Genomic DNA, 18,185 nt, shown 5'->3' with positions numbered 1-18,185 from the left:
ATCCGATTCAGATGTTCATGCATGTAAATACTATAGTTCTCTGTGGAACTCTACCAGTTTAGAACGTCTAGAGGGAGTTTTTTCAAATGTCTTCACATCAATGCCTCATGTATATGGAATGCTTCTTTCTGGCAACATGGTTTTCACATACAAATCACAATATGGACAAAACTACCTCCCACACAAACACCAAGAGGGGGCGCATGCAAACTTCTGTGAGCACCTGTCTGAATTTTTTAAAAAATAAATTGTTAAAAACTAGGAAGATGGACTAAACATGCTAGTTTATCTTCTTCTGTCTTGATCCTTGTCATCTGCAGTGCTTTCAAATTGATTACTAATAGTTTTGCCCCACTCTTCTCTTCCTGAACAAGCATGGCATACATTATGGATGTCTCAATAGACAAAATGTCTTTTTTTTTAGATTTATTTTCATCCCACTTTTGTTATTTTTACAAATAACTCAAGACAAATAATATATCCAATACTTATTGTTCTTCCTCTCTTCCTTTCAACAACAACATTGTGAGGTGAGTTAGGCTGAGAGAGTGAGTGACTAACACAAAGTCACCCATGTCAGCTCTCATGATTAAAGTAGTACAGGTAGTCCTCCACTTACGACCACAATTTCAGTTCTGAAATGAGCTTTGCCCCCTTTTTGCCACAGCTGCTAAGTGAATCAGCGTATTGGATAAATTAGTAAACCGGTTGCTAAATGAATCTGACTTTCCCATTGACTTTGCTTCTCAGAAGGTCACAAAAAAGGGATCCCATGACCTTGGGAGACAGCATCGGTCATAAATATGAAACAGTTGCCAAACATCTGAATTTTATCATGTGATCATTAATGGACCTCTGTGATGGACATAATTGTGAAAAATGGCCGTAGTTTACATTTTTAAATGCCACTGTAACTTTGAACAGTCACTAAATGAACTCTCGTAAGTTGAGAACTTTCTGTACTAGAACTCACAATCCCCTGGTTTCTATCCTGCTCCCTTAATCCCTAGACCAGTGATGGTGCCACAGGTTATTTTATTTTTATTTATTTATTTTGTCCAATACACAATACACATTGAAGAGAATAGACATGTAAGTAATATATATAAAGAAAAGGATAGAAGAAAAGATATAAAAATAGAGGAGAAGATACAGGTAGTCCCCGGGTTACGTCATCCCCAACGTATGACGTTTCATCGTTACGACAACCCGGGACAGTTTCAAAGCCACTGCTGCCGCTGCCGCCTCCGTTCAGCCAAAGGGATCTCCACGGTGGGTGGCGGCTTTGGAGACCCCACGAAGATCCCCTTGCCCGAACGGAGGCAGCGGCGGCTTCAAGGGACCAACAGCCAGTCCTTCTTGCTGCTGCTTTGCTGCAGCCTCTAAGGCTGCTGCTGCCACCGCCGCCTCCGTTAGGGTGAGGGGATCTCCGTGGTGGGCAGCCTCAGAAGCTACAGCAACGCAGCCCCGAGAAGGACCAGCTTCAAGGGACCAACAGCCGGTCCTTCTCGGCACTGCAGTGCTGTAGTCTCCGAGGCCGCCCACCACGGAGATCCCCTTGCCCGAACGTTCAGCAGGAGGCTTCGTCAGCTGTTGGTTCCTTGAAGAAGCCGCCGCCGCCGCTGTGTAAGTCAGAATATTCGTGTAAATTGGAATATTCCGACTTACACCAAACTCGGCTTACGATGGACCGTGGGAACGGATCCCCATCGTAAGTCGGGGACTACCCGTATAAGAAAGGAAGAAAAGATATATGAGATAAAGGATAGACAATTGGACAGGGGACGGAAGGCACACCAGTGCACTCATGTACGCCCCTTACTGTCCTCTTAGGAACCTGGAGACGTTAATCGTGGATAGTTGGGGGTTAGGGGTTGACACTACTGAGTCTGGTAATGAGTTCCACGCTTTGACAACTCGATTGCTAAAGTCATATTTTTTACAGTCAAGGTGGCACACAGAGCCATATCTTCTGGCATGTGAGCTGTGTCCCTAGCTCAGCTCCAGTACACATGTGCACATCGGCCAGCTGATTTTTGGTTCCTATGGAGGCTCTGGATTTTCGGCTCGCGTTTTTGGCTTCTGGAAGGCCTCTGGAGCCTGGGGAGAGTGAAAAACAGCCTAACAGGCCCACCAGAAGTTGGGAAATTGGTTGTTTCTTGCCTACAGATGGCCTCCAGGGAGGGACAGGGGAGGTAATTTTCACCCTCTCCAGGCATTGAATTATGGGTGTGGGCACTCGCGTAGGCACGATAGTATGTGCACACGTGATTTCGGCACCCGAGGGGAAAAAGGTTCGCCATCATTGCCCTAAACCAAACTGGCTGATTTCAATGTATCCAATAGGGTTGGTGCATTGCACTACCCAATTCCTCTTGTTAATTTGCACCACTTGATTACTGAGAGCACTCATAATTCCACAATGTCCTTGATTCTCATTTATCCAGCCTTGTTATCTAAATGGTTTAATATAAGCCTGAATTTTTGGCCATTCAATGTAAACTGTAGCCATTCACAGATGCTATCTCTATACATAGCGATTGTAAGGCCAAACACTCCAAAGGATGGGTTTTTCCGACTGTAAATAGACAACAGGCTCATCAAGTGGAGTACAAGCTGTTAACAGTTACACTGAAGTCACAGATTTATTACACAATAAGATAACCTCAACTGTAGATGCTGCTTTACTGCAAGTCAAATGTTCTGGTAAGTTGTAGGGGATGCCCTGCTGGTACTTCCTAGTGTGACCCATTTCTAAAACGACTGCAGCTCGAGTCAGAAACCTGTTAAGACCCAATTAACAAAAATGTTATGCATCACTGGTGCATGTTTCATCTGGAACTTTAATTCCACAGTTTTCCCAAGTAAATTCTCTTTCATTTTCTAGTCATTAAGTATCTTCTTCCCTGGAGTACAAGAAGAAGCTTCCCTCCCACTCCAGACTTTCTTTTTTAAAAAGGTGGGGGGGCCAAATGGCCAAAAAAAAAAAAAAGGAAAAAAACACAAAAAGGTCAACTGAGAAACATTTCATTAAGATAATGAAGCAAAAGAAAAATATATATTTTCCTTTGAATAAAATAGGATTCACGGCATCGGGAAAAGAAATAAACAGAATTAACCATAGTCTCATTTTGTGTAATGACCTACTGAAAAGACACCCATAACTTAGGACATGCCTCCAAGTCCATTTATTTAAAAAGTATGAGACAGCAAAAAGGAGATAGATAGATGGAGCAAGCATATTACTAGCTGCCCAAGAGGATGGCTTGTTATTTATTGCATATGGAGAAGCCCATTTTAATTATTGCGAAGAGGTCAGATGCTCTGGCAATGCAGACCTTAAAGCGTTTGCAACTTTTAAAAATTGAAAATTTACCTATTAAGTCTATTACTCATGATTATGTAACTAATCTTCTAATAGACAGGCAACATTTAAAAAATGCATTTCAGAAACTATTTCTTTTGCATTCAGCTTCCTTGTACATATTAATGGGAAAGATTGAGCATATAACTAAAGTCAGCATATAACTAAAGTACACATTCCAGACTTGCAGTCCTATGATATTTATTACTAAGATCCCTGCAATCCATATTTCTCCTTCATCTCATTCCTGCATTTTTCAAAAAGTTTTAAGTACATGACCAGATCTTAAAGGTAATTTAACTTACTGTCATTACTTATTTTATTTTGTTTGCTATCTCAGTACGTGTACATATGTGTGTGTGCATAAATATGCATACAAATACTGTCCCTCTCTCCCTCCCTCCCTCCCTCTCTGTGTATGAATTCTAATCAGTTTTTGAAAATTATTATTTTTAATTGATAATGGCTGTCTTTTTAATAAGTGTTTGGCTCAAAAATAGTAATTGTAAGGTTTGATAAGGAAGTTAACAAAGATATGTTCAGTAATATGTAAGAACAGAAAATACTAGTAACACTTCATGCTCTTAAGATGAAAAATCTAATTTCCTCAATATATCTTAGAAAAGCTACTAAGCCCGAACCTTAAAACCTTCTAAGAATGCTTTTACTTTCCTCAAATAGGAATGCTGATCTTAACTAGCTAATGGTCTTAAAACCATCTGTCATAAAGCAATGGAAACTGAACTTTTTAACTATCATAAGTTTCAGAATAATGCATGTTCTTAATTTATTTCAAGTGTGACTGATGGGACTGAGCCATGCTTATAGTTAGCTGGATCTGGCCCAAAATTAATATATCAAAATATTTAATCCAATAAGGATGCACATTCCTGATGGACACTGTATTGGTAGAGCTAAAAATATATACAAACTGTACAGATGAAGACGAAAAGCCACTTCATATTTTAAATGGAAGCACTTTAAATGGAAGCACAATAGAGATAGTCCTTGACTTACCACCACAATTGAGCCCAAAATTTTCCATTGTCGTAAATGACAATAGTCATCAGTAATAATTCAAAGAGGCAGCGTCTCAGGGTCACGTGATCACCTTTTGTGACCTTCTGACAAGCAAATTCAAAGTCAAGAAGCCAGATTCACTTAACAACCACTTTACCAACTTAACAACTGCAGTGATTCACTTATAAACTGTGGCCATAAAATGGGCAAAACTTATTTCACTGTCTTGCTTAGCAACAGAACTTTTGGGTTCAATTGTGCATGTGCAGAAGCACCCCAGTGGTGGGTGGAGCCTCCCGCTGCCAGCGCTACAGGTTCGTAGAACGAGGCTGAATCAGGAGCAACCTACCACTGGTCCTATGAATGGCATACACACACAAGTGGCATACACACATACACATACAAATATAAATACCCCAGTAGTTATAGTTCATTTATTTCCCCTACCTCGTGTTCTAATTTTCCAGATGGACTATCAGGCTTATGCTGTTATCCTTGTGTACTATATTTAAAACAAAGATGATAGACCACACACAATCCTATAATCTTTGCAACAATTTCAATGAGATCAATGAGAGCAATTCCAGAGTTAAGTAAGGGAAAGGGTCTACAGATTAAATGCGATATACAGTACTATGAAAAGAAGTCAGCTTAAAAAAAATACTAAGCAGGAGATATGCAATATGATTAAAGATACCGTTAGATACTTGAAAGTGAATAAATGTAAGTGAAAAATAGCTCTGTTACTTGTTCTGAAAAGAAAATTCCTCCTCTAAAATAAAATTTCTTCCCAGCGCTCAAGAACAGAAACTTCTCCTGAGCCACGTTCCCCCTCTAAATTATACAGACTAACCAACAATTATGTCATTTCATTCAAACATTCATTTGCACGTCATGTGCTCAGATTAAACAGTAGCACTTTGTTTTAAACATTCCGCTCAAATTAGCAAACTAGCATTTCCGTCACCTATATTTAATTGCTTGGTAAAGCATTCAAAGTAGCCTCACATGAACTCAGACACATCTATGCAAGACTTTGTAACTTTGACTTAAAACAGCCAAGCAATAAACCCTTATTTCTTTTCTTTTTAAAATTAAATATCACACTAGTTGGACAGTATTCCTTGTTTAAGAAATTGATTTATTATCAAAGATCTCTGGAGAGATTTAGAAGCAACAATGCATTCACTGTAGGAGGGAAAATAATTACAGGAATTATAGCATATAGATTTTCTCTGTCATTTTTTTAAAGGAAAAAGGAAAATAATTCTTGAAAGAAAAGCAACAGAAATAGGAAAATAACCTTCAATCCTGAAAAATACAGCAACAATTTTCAATTAACTATGCAAAAGAAAATCCCACAGTAACAAACACAGAAGACTTCATTTTTCCTACTGAAGAATGGGAACCTATTTTTTTCTTAGGTCTATGGGAAACTCCTTACTTTCATTATACAGTAACTTAGAAAATAGCTTCCTTTTTTAAAAGAAAATGCATACAAGATACAAACTCCAATTACAATGATGTGTATTTTGAAATTTCATTATAAAAATGTTTTTAGCAAGATTATTTGCACATCAAACATCAGTACCATCTCCCCCTCCCCATCAATTCATATTAGACAGAGAAGATTCATGATACACAATTATTAGCATTAGTATTAAAAACCCGTAGTGCTCTTCCTGGATGTCGGTCTGCTTTTATCCATTTTGTAGGACTAAATATGCTGTATATTTAATTACCCATATTAACATAAATGTATAGCAAACTCTGGGAGACATGTGGATTTGCCTAAAACTGTAACAATATGGTCTTTACGATGTCTTCACAGCCACAATTAGTTCACCCTTATTGTTACTAATCTTGTATTTTACATATGGTTGTCATTTTTTCTGTAGTTTGAGTATTTTTTACACATGCAGACTACATGGAAATATTAGGAAATATGTACAAATAACAAAGAATGAACTGTACAACAGAATGATTCCATTTAGCAATGGAGGATGGGGGCAAAACCCCAATCCACACAACGTTCTGTACAAAGATATTGCACATAAACAAAAAAAAGTTCATGAGAGCATGGTACATGAAAACATCACGTTTTCCACACATTATTTTTTTATTCACTACAAAAAAATGTATGAGCAGAGGAAATGAAATCAAGACATATGACACACAAAAAAGCACTGCTATTTTCTCCCCATGCGAAAAGGAAGTAGCATTAACTTCCTTTTTGTCTTCCTACAAATCACCGACTTGCCTTTGCATACCATTCGGCCAAACCAAGCATTTCCTGGGTTATCTGTTGGATATATTGTCCAAACCAGCATGATATCTATTCAGCTGAAGTCTATTTAGCAAAATTCATTACATCTCCTCATCCTGAAAGGAATCAAGTGATGTGTGAACACTAAAGACATCCAGGAGATTTATGTGACACACTCCAAGAGACGTACCTCCATCCATGGCCTTTTTCCCTTTTCACATAACCCAGGCATTTGCAGATTTACCCTGGCCAAAAGGCATATGGGGTATGGAAAGCAATGCTAGGTATTTCATGCTGTCCCACCACCCTGGGAGAAAAGTAAATCTGTTTTGCTTAATTGTCAGAGCTATCTCTATTCACTGAACATACTATGCCATATTTCAGGGTTTCCAAAATGGAATCACACTGCATGTTAAGCCAAATAGTCAACATGAAGTCCTCATATGAAATGTGTTCTAGTAAGGCTCAGTAGGGATCATAACAGGAATCACAAAAAACCCAAGTTTTGTCACCTTAGAATATGGGGTTTTGTGGTGTAATCTACCTATTTCTTTTCTTCTCCCTCCCCAGCAGGAAAGTATATGGCTACGGCTGGATGGGAGAGGAAGTAAGGAATTGTGATACTGGCTGGGAAACTGTCAGATGATTGGAAATTAAAAACACATGACTGTAGCAGCAGCCAGACAGCCAGTTGCATTGAAGCAGCTACAATTTTCCTGAATTTCATAGCTTTGGGAATCATGGGAACTGGATTTTGAACATGCTGTGTAAATTAAAGCATTTCAGGTACTTTGGTTCAAAAATTGTTGCTCCATGATGCACGGTTTTACCAAATGAAAGGTCATGATGGCAAGAATTGCAATAGTATATATAGATTATCTATCTACCTATCTACCTATCTACCTACCTATCTATCATCTACCTGTTATCCTTCTGCGCCGGATGGAGGGGTTGGGAGTGGAAGGCACTGTCTTTCAGTGGTTCTCCTCCTACCTCTCTGGTCGGTCGCAGTCGGTGTTAGTGGGGGGTTCAGAGGTCGACCTCTAGGTCTCTCCCTTGTGGGGTGCCTCAAGGGTTGGTCCTCTTCCCCCTGCTATTTAATATCTACATGAAACCGCTGGGTGAGCTCATCCAAGGACATGGGGTGATATGCTGATGATACCCAGTTATACATCTCCACCCCATGTCCAATCAGCGAAGCGGTGGAAGTGATGTGCCGGTGCCTGGAGGCTGTTGGGGTCTGGATGGGTGTCAACAAGCTCAAACTCAACCCTGACAAGACAGAGTGGCTGTGGGTTTTGCCTCCCAAAGACAATTCCATCTGTCCATCCATTACCCTGGGGGGGGGGGAATTATTGACCCCATCAGACAGGGTTAGCAACTTGGGCATCCTCCTCGATCCACAGCTAACATTCAAAGTGTTGGTAATGACCTTTAAAGCCCTACATGGCATCAGACCAGAATACCTCGGGAACCACCTTCTACCGCACAAATCCCAGTGGCCCATAATGTCCCACAGAGTTGGCCTTCTCCGGGTCCCATCGACTAAACAATGTCGTTTGGCGGGCCCCAGGGGAAGAGCCTTCTCTGTGGTGGCCCCGGCCCTCTGGAATCAACTCCCTCCAGAGATTAGAACTGCCCCCCACCCTCCTTGTCTTTCGCAAATTACTTAAGACCCACCTCTATCGCCAGGCATGGGGGAACTGACACACTTCCCCCAGGCTTTTACATTTTATGTATGGTATGCGTGTGTTACATGGTTTTTAAATGATGGGTTTTTAGCTGTATTTTAATATTAGATTTGTTTCCATTGTAACATTGTTATTATTCTTGTTGTGAGCCGCCCCAAGTCTTCGGAGAGGGGCGGCATACAAATCTAATAAATAATAATAATAATAATAATAATAATAATTATTATTATTATTATTATTATTATTATTATTATTATTCCTACCTACCTACCTACCTATCCATCATCCATTCATTCATTCATTCAATTTGTATGCCGCCCAACTCCCTGGGAACTCTGGGAGGGTCACAATGGGTGAGCAGATGGATGCATTTAAATGCCAGGAACAACTAGGTTTTGACAACACACAAGTTAAATGTGCCGAGAACTAGAAAGTATGGGAAAGTCAAAGAAACAGCTTCTTCTTTTTTATAACTGCATTCGGAAGGGCTACTTCATGAGGAAAGGATTAACAACACCACCATCCAGCACATGATGGCATCAATGGGGAAGTGACCATATTGTATACGGCTTGTTTTCTAATAAATAATAAATAAAATGAGTACTTAATGTGAAATGGAAACAATTCTTGGTTGTAATACTTTCTGATTCTGCGCATTTCTCAGCAGAAATAAAGTACTTCCATTGCTTTGTCGGTCAACAATAATGAATATGTATAGCAAAATCTCTATTGTTATATTTTGTGAGTTCTGCCTTTCCCCATCTCTGACCTTTTTGTGGGCATTCACCTTGGTATGTGATTTTATGTTATGGTTTTTCAATCTTATTTTTTCTTCCTGTTGTTTCTTCTGTTATTTACTAATATCATCATAACATTATAATGCAAATGTCTCAAAGTATTGTACACAAAAATTACCATAAAACACAAAAAACTGAAATTGCAATGAATTATAAAGTAGTTGATATTGAAACTGCATTCAAAGGTGAAAGAGGGAAGATCTGGAAGTTCAAGATTTTTAAAAAATATTTGTCCACATTTCAACATCACTCTGTGAGCTGCATTGGTTGCTGATTGGTCTCTGGTCGCAATTCAAAGTGTTAGTTATGACCTATAAAGACCCATATGGCTTAGGACCAGATGACTTTCAGAACTCTGTACACACTTGTACTGTATTTATTATGTTGTATGCCATCCTCCCTGGGTCGATTGAGAAGGGTGGCATAGAAGTCTAATTTATAAATAAATTAATAAATAATAAATAATAGTAAGAATATCTTATATATTCCAGAATAACATTCCAAAAGGTTAGTGCCTCTATAGAAAAAGACAATTTTTGAGCAACAGCAATATAATCTGTTTTATCCCCTGCTCTATGATCTTTCTTTCTTTCTTTCTTTCTTTCTTTCTTTCTTTCTTTCTTTCCTTCCTTCCTTCCTTCCTTCCATTTTCTTTAAATTGAGAATTTTTTGTCCTCACTCTCTCTTCATATAAGGTTTCCTATCCTTCTGGCAGGAAAAGTCAGGCTTTGCAGCTCTATCCAGAAACAACCTACACTGCATTCAACAGGTAGTCCTCAACTTACAAGTTTGTGATCGAAGTTATAACAGCACTTATTGTTTTACATACTTATGACAATTGCAGCATCCCCCATGGTCACATAATCAAATTTTGTATGCATAGCAAATTTATGATGGTTGCAGTGTCCTGGGGTCATGTGATCAACTTTTGTGACCTTCTGAAAAACAAATTCAATGGGGAAGCCAGGTTCACTTAACAACTGTGTTACTAACTTAACAACTGCAGTGATTCACTTAATACCTTTTACAAGAAAGGTTGTAAAATGGATTGAAACTCACTTATCAACTGTCTCACTTAGGAACAGTCATACTGGGCTCAATTGTGGTTGTAAGACAAAAACTGCCTGTACTGGTTTTGAAAATGCATTACAAATAAACAAATTTAGCGACTGAATTGAACATTATGGTTCAGACTTTGCCTTGGAATGAAAAATATTTTTTACCAGCATTTTGGGGGGGGGGGGGGATTATCAAAATGTGTAAGCCTCAGTTGAGCAAATTTTGGGCAACAAGAAAACAATGACTGAGATCGGTACGTAATCAATAATGCAGGATAATGAGAATCAGCCAGCAAATACTGGCAACTGATAAGATGACAAGGATTATTTCTGAGAAAAATGTGATTCTTCAGACTAATTCTTAATTTACATCTCTGAGATATTTGTAACTCCTGTTCTTTTAAACCATTGTAAATACTTAGAAGCAGAGTTCTAAAATCCAATGAGGTAATAAAGATGTTCCTGCATGGAAATGTTTTAATGAGTAATTAAGCCTAAAGTAAAAACAACTGGCAAGCTTCTAAAAAAACTACGAGTCAGGATATTGAAGTCTTTGACTATCATCGTTTTGGGTGAATGTTTTAAAAACCACTTGCCATTAATTAAATATCAAAAAGAGCTATTTCGGATAGTGTAATTACTTAAATGAACAAATACATGCCAAATAAAGATGAGAAATGCTCTAGAACAACAATTTTCTTGATTAATATGTTCATAAGATGCACTGTTTTGCATTTATGCCTAGTACAGGACACACAGTATCTGTCCATCCTAAACAGTTTAGAGCATTATTTAACTTTATAGTGCTTTCTTTGGTTGTGCCTTTAATTCATTCTCTTGATCAATGATACCCATTTTTATTTAAGAGGAATTAATAATCAAAGTAGGCAACAGTTCTTCATATTGCAATCCTGAAGAATCAATCTAGACATTCTGTACTGCTTGCAGAGCATTATTTTGTTTGTTTGTTTGTTTGTTTGTTTGACTTGTATGCCGCCCTTCTCTGAGGACTCGGGGCGGCTCACAAAATACAATACAATAATAACATGCGTACAAATCTAATGGTTAAGAACTCTAAGCTAAAAAAACCCCTTACATTTAAAAAACAGTCAATTAACTCAATCACATCCACTCATAACATTTAATGGTCTGAAAGAAAGGGGGGGCATGCTCTAACTGCCCCAGGCCTGGGACTATAGATAGGTCTTAAGGCTTTGGCGGAAGGCGAGGAGGGTGGGGGCAGTGCAAATCTCTCGAGGGAGCTGATTCCAGAGGGGTCGCCACAGAGAAGGCTCGTCCCCTAGGTCCCGCCACACTATTCTGTGGGACCTAATCGGACGCTGGGATTTGTGCGGCAGAAGGCAGTCCCATAATTAGATGAAATTACAGTAGCTCTAGAATGTATGACAATATGTAAATAAAACAGAATAAAAACCCTTTCTGGTCAACTAATGCATAATAAAGAACTTAATGCTTTATTCAAGGTTCTAGATTCTTATTTCATTATCAGCCATGACATTCACTGGGTTGTCTTTGATCTATAATTATTCCTAAAATCAATTTATTGGATTGTTGAATTGTTGCACATAACACATACTGATGAGAACTAACATAAATGAGATTCTCATTTTCCTCCAGCTTCACTGCTTGCTTACTTTCAGCAGTTTTGGGCACTAATGTATTTAATTATGGTCAGAAGTTCTTACTTTCATCTTTTACTGCAAACTTCAACATTTTTTACATCACCATTGAAATATTGCTACAACTAAGGAAGTATTTTGCACAACTATGTATATACATTCTGCCAGCTATTATCCTGTGGGTGCCATCACTCAAATATTATATATGTCCTTTATTTATTAAATTGACATCCGACCTTTCTTCCAGGAACTTGGGGCATACATTGTAAATCATACAAAAAATGCATACAAAAACAAATAAAACTCATTTTGTTTAAAGCTGTGAGATGAATTGGTCCAAAATAATCCACTTTGTAGTTTAGTTAGATCTGAATAGACTCTCTCCCCCACCTTACCTCAATAGTTTATCTACTGCAACTTCTGAAATAGTAATATCTATATGTTGTTTCAGCTTCTTTCCTGTTTTTCTGCTTCTGAATGTGTGTTGTGCCTAAATAGCTGGACAGATATTTAAAAAGCATTACATATAATAAATAAAATTTACAGCATTAATTTTCAATTTAGAATATCAATATATTTGTTTATTTTACCCTATGCAAAAGTCATAAATAGTCATAATCCAGACTTTACTTTTAATGAGCTTTCAGACTGGTAGAGACAAAATGCATATCTGAATATCATCAGCATTGGAACTCATAGCCAATTTTGTATTCTTGTGTAACTGAAAAGGAAAAATCATATTAATTTACTTTTTGTCTCTCAATAGTTATTCTTCAAATAAGACAAAGGAAGATTGTACCTTTTCTCCAAGAACCCATCTCTGAAATCAAAAGAACATCTTAGATTTGGTAAAAAATATGGTAACTGAAAGAGATGGATTTTTTTCAGTTGTATAATAAAAATCTAAACACAAGACAAAACATTTCTGAAGCAGATGCCCTAATGATCATCAGAGTTTTACATTAGATTTATCGTCTACAAACATTTGGCTTTAAAAGCACATGAGATTCATACACGCTTCTCCATTCACATTAATATTAAGACACAGATGGTAATTTCCTTTAGCACTCCAAGAGAACAGGAAATTGTGAGGATGAAAATTCTTCCATGAAAAAAATTCTGCTCAATGAAAGCATTATGTCTTGCCATCCTACTATAATCCTCTATTCAAAGTATTACAGCAATGGTAATTAATAACACAATTGCTATAGTACTTTGTGTACAGAATTACAGTATACAAAGTACTAATGGCGGTTAGTACTTTAGATATATGAACTATGCCTAAAAAGATGCATAAAATAAGGAGCACATATCTATAACTTTGAAAGGGTTGAGACAACTTGATGGCACATAATCAGTCCTAAAGTAACTGCTTAATTATTCAATTATTTGCATTGTCTCTCATGCAGAAGTGAGAAATAGTAACACAAAGCAATATTCTCCAAACTAAGCTATAGCTTAGAAATATCTAGAGGACAACATGTTTCCCATTCAATTTTGTGTATAATATTGTACTTAAATCTTCAGTGACATATGGGAATGAAATTAATATGTGTATTTCTATATATATTACCCTTATATTGAAATTATGCATAGCAGCGAATCTGTGTATTTTATATATTATCCTTATATTGAAATTATGCATACCAGGCAGCCCCTTTCTTAATTATAAATTCATAAGCACCTTTCCAAAAAACCCTGAATGTCTGATCAAAATTAACAGACAGTAATTTTTTTTACTTTAAGTACCGCAACATATAGTTCATAATTTTAAAATTCAATTAAAGAGTGTAATATAGGAGTTAATTATTTAGCAATATCCAATTTAATTTGTTACATCACTAAGCACCCATTTAAGGTGCTTAGTGATGTAACAAATCACTAAGAGCCCAAACTATTATGTCAACCTCTAGACAGACTTTTCTACTTTAGTAGAATAAAAGAGCACCTACTTTTCTTTAGAAAGAAGCATCTTGAAATAATACTGTCAATTTGGGAGATAATTTGGGAGATGCCTTATTTCTTATACCAACTTTGTTTTTACACTAAATGCATCACATTTAAGTTGCAATTCTGTGCACCCATACTTGAAAATAATTTCTATTGAACTAAATGGGTTTACAACTTAATATTCATTGATAACTAGATTATACATGGTTAATAATCATTTTAAAAAAACAATGTAACCAGTGGTGGCATAGAACCTATATTTATTTATTTTCAAAAATGCAATGCTTCTATTAACAAATGAGATAAAATATATTGTGGAGGAAGCTATTACCCTTCCTGAATAATTTTTATACTTTTAAGAGAATATTAAACACCATTCCAACTTTATATTGATTTTTAAAAAATTATTCATCATGTAATAAGTTCACCAGAAGAATTTTCAAAACATGGATTCAGCATTAGAAATCTCAAATGTAAATGGATTTCTATAAAAAAAAAGTACTAATACATGTAGGGAGTCACAAATCTATCCTTGTTTTATTCTGAATCCAACCAAATCTTTTGTATGTGCATTCTTCTGGTCAGGAAACAGGAATACTGTATAAGCCTGCTGTTCTGCATTTAAGGCCAAAAATTGAGCCTTTTAAATAAAATAAAAATGAACAGTTTTATAATGTTGTAGATTTATTTACTTCCCTGACGTTTTTCTTGCCTGATCTCATGTTCAGAAGATTGAATTTTATTGTGTTTCAAATTCCACTGGTTTTATTTCATATAAGCAAAGGTTTTGCCTACTGTAATATATTTATGTACAAAGGAGGACTCCATTGAAGTACATCTCTACAATGTGCCTCATTGTAGTCACTGAGAGCCTGTGATGCCTGAAAAAATTAGGAATCACTAAGGAAACAGGACACCTATGTGAAGCTATGCCAAAAACAGCTATTCAAAGAATTTTTTGTCAATGCAGATATATACAGTATTATCAAAAACTCTCACACACGTATACACACAAACTCATTCTCTCTCGCTCTCTCGTTCTCCCCCCCCCCAAGTCCTATCATGGTGATGTTTTTATAGTTATGATGAAACTTGCTTGATAGTTTGCTTGTTTACTCCCCATCTTTACTATTTTTACAAATAACTCAAGTTGGCAATCATATCCAAACACACCTTCATCCTTCTAGTTTCCTCACAACAACCACCCTGTAACATGGGTTGGGTTGAGAGCGAGAAAGAGAAAATGATTGACCCAAAGTCATGGCTATGGCGGAACTTGAACTCTCTTTTTAGAACATAGAACAATGCCTCATCCATATTAGCCCTTTCAGATAGCCCAAAAAAGAAACATAACCAGGAGCATCACCACCATCTTTATTCCAAGATCACATTAAACAGAATCTTGAAAGACTTAAAATAATTCCCCACTCCTCTCTTTTGAGTCTCTAGAAAATTAAGGTGGGTCTGAAATGCTTCCCATGCTTCTGCTGTGGAGTGAACTGCCTCTTATCAGAAGTCACCTAGGCTGTGGGGTCTTCCTCCTTTCTCCCAAGGTCATCTCCACATACCATCACATCACATGAGACATCAACATATGAGGTAATTCCATGAGATTATGGAGAAACCTAAATTCTACATTTGATAAATATTGCAACATTTTCATGGTTTATAACTGATCTTTTAGTTGACACAAAGAAAATTGATACTAATGTGGTTGTGTTTATTATATCTAAGAATGGATTTCTCAATAACATGATACTTTTGCATGGCTTCAAGATAAATATTTAATAGCTAATAAACAGAACAGCTCATGGCCAAAATAAAAGTATTGTCAGCTTCGGAATTTTTTTAAAAATCCTATGTGAAACATTCAAGGCACTTGTCCCAAAGGTGCTTTTTCAAGAGATAACTGGACTTCCTGTTTTTTCTTTGAAGACGTTTCGCTTCTCAACCAAGAAGCATCTTCAAAGAAAAACCAGGAAGTCCATTTGCCTCTTGAAAAAGCACCTTTGGGACAATCATGACCTGGATGACTGAGAATCTCCATAGACATTCAATAGTACCTGTTACTATTTTGCAAAACTACAATGAAAATATAAGCTTTCAATTAGTATGTTAATTGAAGTAACTATGATTGAAAGTATCCTTCTGTCACCCTTTTAATTGATAAGGTAGTGCGGAAATCTAGACAACTAGTATGTACAAACTGCCCTGCAATATAAAACTTACCAAGATCAATTTCATGTCTTTACAATGTTTTATCATGTGTAACCTTCCCTCTCAAATATTAACAACTTTTAATTTTTCTGAAGTAATTGTCTGATATGGATTATTAAGAACAAAGTACAATATTATAGGCATAACACATTAACTACTGAATAGAGACAGAGATATTAATGGCTACAGAAAGTTTTGCAAAATACTTTGCACACTCTTAAAACTATTCACTATTACCGTATATATATTAATAATAATCACTTATCCCTATTTCTTAAAATTTAATTCTTTAAATTAATCACACCAGTAGCATTTAATGGAATACAAGATCACCTTAATAAAAGCAATCAACTCAAAGAATGGAATGGTCTTGCATTTCAAGCCTAACCACTTCTAATTTTCATTTGTGTTTCAAGGATGTTTGGAAAGAAGAGATATTGTAATTTTTGAAAATGAAACAAGGAGGTTTTCGTTCTACAATAATTCTACAATAGTGTATATAATGCATTCTCACAAACTATTAAGTCAAATGATAATCAATGTGGAAAAAATCATGCTGGGACAGAAGATCATCACAACAAACAATCAAGGAAAGTGTAGAAGAAAAATCACTGTGAAGTAGCGACAGCCTTCAGTGCATAATGTTCAGTTGATGGTTCCGCTTTCTCAACTATAAGACTTTTACTTTTGCACTGCAGCCTTTTCCTTAAAAAGTCCTAAAAAAACAGCAATTTAACGTACATCTCAATTATATTCCCATATTGTAGACGTAATTCTACATGGTTCCTTCCAACAAATGTCTGTTAAGAGGTAAAGCCAAGTATACACATTTGGATTTTGTCATGTCCAACTTCACAGTTGGAAATCAACCAAGTGCTTCCTGCAAGACTTTAGTGGCTTGTCCTCTACACTATGTTGTAAGCAATTGGCATTCACCAGAGTCAAGTCTGATGTCTATATATTATCTCATGAGTTAAGTGAAGTAAAGCAGTTCAAGGAATCAATATTTCTTAACTCTATGCAAAATACTGTTCTGTTATTCTTCCTGAAGTGTAATTCCCCAACATCCTTTCTAATTTTAGCCAATTTCAACTTGGTAGGACCAGTAAATGTGCACCCAAAAGAATTATAGGCTTTTTGCTCACCTAAGTCTTACCTTGGCCAGGGGTAGACACAGTTGACTCTTCTATGACATGTGGACTTCAACTCCCAGAATTCCTGAGCTAGCATGACTGGCTCAGGAATTCTGGGAGTTGAAGTCCACAAGTCATAGAATCATAGAATCACAAGTCATGCCTACCCCTGGTCTTGGCCAATTGTAAGAAATTCCTCTATTGGTAAGACTGGATACAGCAAATTATGCCAAAAAAGCTACTTTTGAAATTGAAAATTGCATCATCATTAATTATACACAAACCTAAATAATCTTGAATTGTTAAAACAAAACAGCACTTGCTTCCAGCAAGTTTAAAAATGGATTCAGATAAATAAATCATCGTTACTTAATGGCCCAAAGAAAAACAGACAGTAGGGCCCAAACCTTATGTGTCTTCTTCACTGACTCCACACATTTTAAACTTAAATCTGTACATCGTTTCAAGCTGATTCACCACTATCATGTATTCCTTAGGGTCCAATAATTTAAACTGATATCTTTGCCCTTCAGCAGGCTTCTGATTTGTTTTTGTTTTGTTTTTTTTAGACACATAGGCACCGTGCATGCAGAAATTCTAACTCTTAAAAAAAAGGAGCAAGCAAAGAAATGTGTGTGGCAGTTTAGAAATAGCCATTTAACCAAATTGCATACCTGTGCTGTGTCAGCTGTATAGTAGATTCATCTCATTCCATTGGTCTAATGGATGGCAATTGAATTTAATTAGTGAAACTACTTTGACTTAGTCTCATACTGTGCTGAATGTAATGAAATCTTCCCCTCTCCCTCCCTCCCTCTCTCTTCCACTAAAGAATGTCCTTAAACTGCATTCCACTATCAGAATATTAACTGCTATCTGTGTTATACTTAAAGCCATAATGTTTCATCTTTCTTTCAGGGGATTTAAATTTGTTGTATAACGCAACAAAGACATTTTTAAGAAAAAAGAGCTGATAAATGTCATTTCAAACCTAAAAACTTTGGGGCCTGAAAAGATTAGATTCAATTACTACCTTTGCTTAATTAGAA

At 36.6% G+C, this 18,185-nt stretch overlaps 1 protein-coding gene across 6 annotated transcripts in view; it reads right to left on the bottom strand.

Moving 5' to 3' along the window:
• NFIA (nuclear factor I A) overlaps positions 1-18,185 on the bottom strand; it is a 418,929-nt gene that overhangs the window by 347,555 nt on the left and 53,189 nt on the right. Inside the window, exon 3 of one of the 6 annotated variants that reach the window (XM_070746031.1) lies at positions 12,036-12,334. The exons of the other annotated variants lie outside the window; for them this stretch is intronic. Within the exon in view, the coding sequence (XP_070602132.1) occupies positions 12,327-12,334 (8 nt within the window). The 3' untranslated portion in view covers positions 12,036-12,326. Of the gene's footprint in view, positions 1-12,035; positions 12,335-18,185 lie in introns of those variants that run through there. 6 annotated transcript variants of the gene reach the window in all.

Source organism: Erythrolamprus reginae, chromosome 3 (genome assembly GCF_031021105.1).
Source record: "Erythrolamprus reginae isolate rEryReg1 chromosome 3, rEryReg1.hap1, whole genome shotgun sequence".
Lineage (NCBI taxonomy): Eukaryota > Metazoa > Chordata > Lepidosauria > Squamata > Dipsadidae > Erythrolamprus > Erythrolamprus reginae.
The sequence above is the reverse complement of the archived record's forward strand: the minus strand, read 5'-3'. Positions and strand labels throughout refer to the sequence as shown.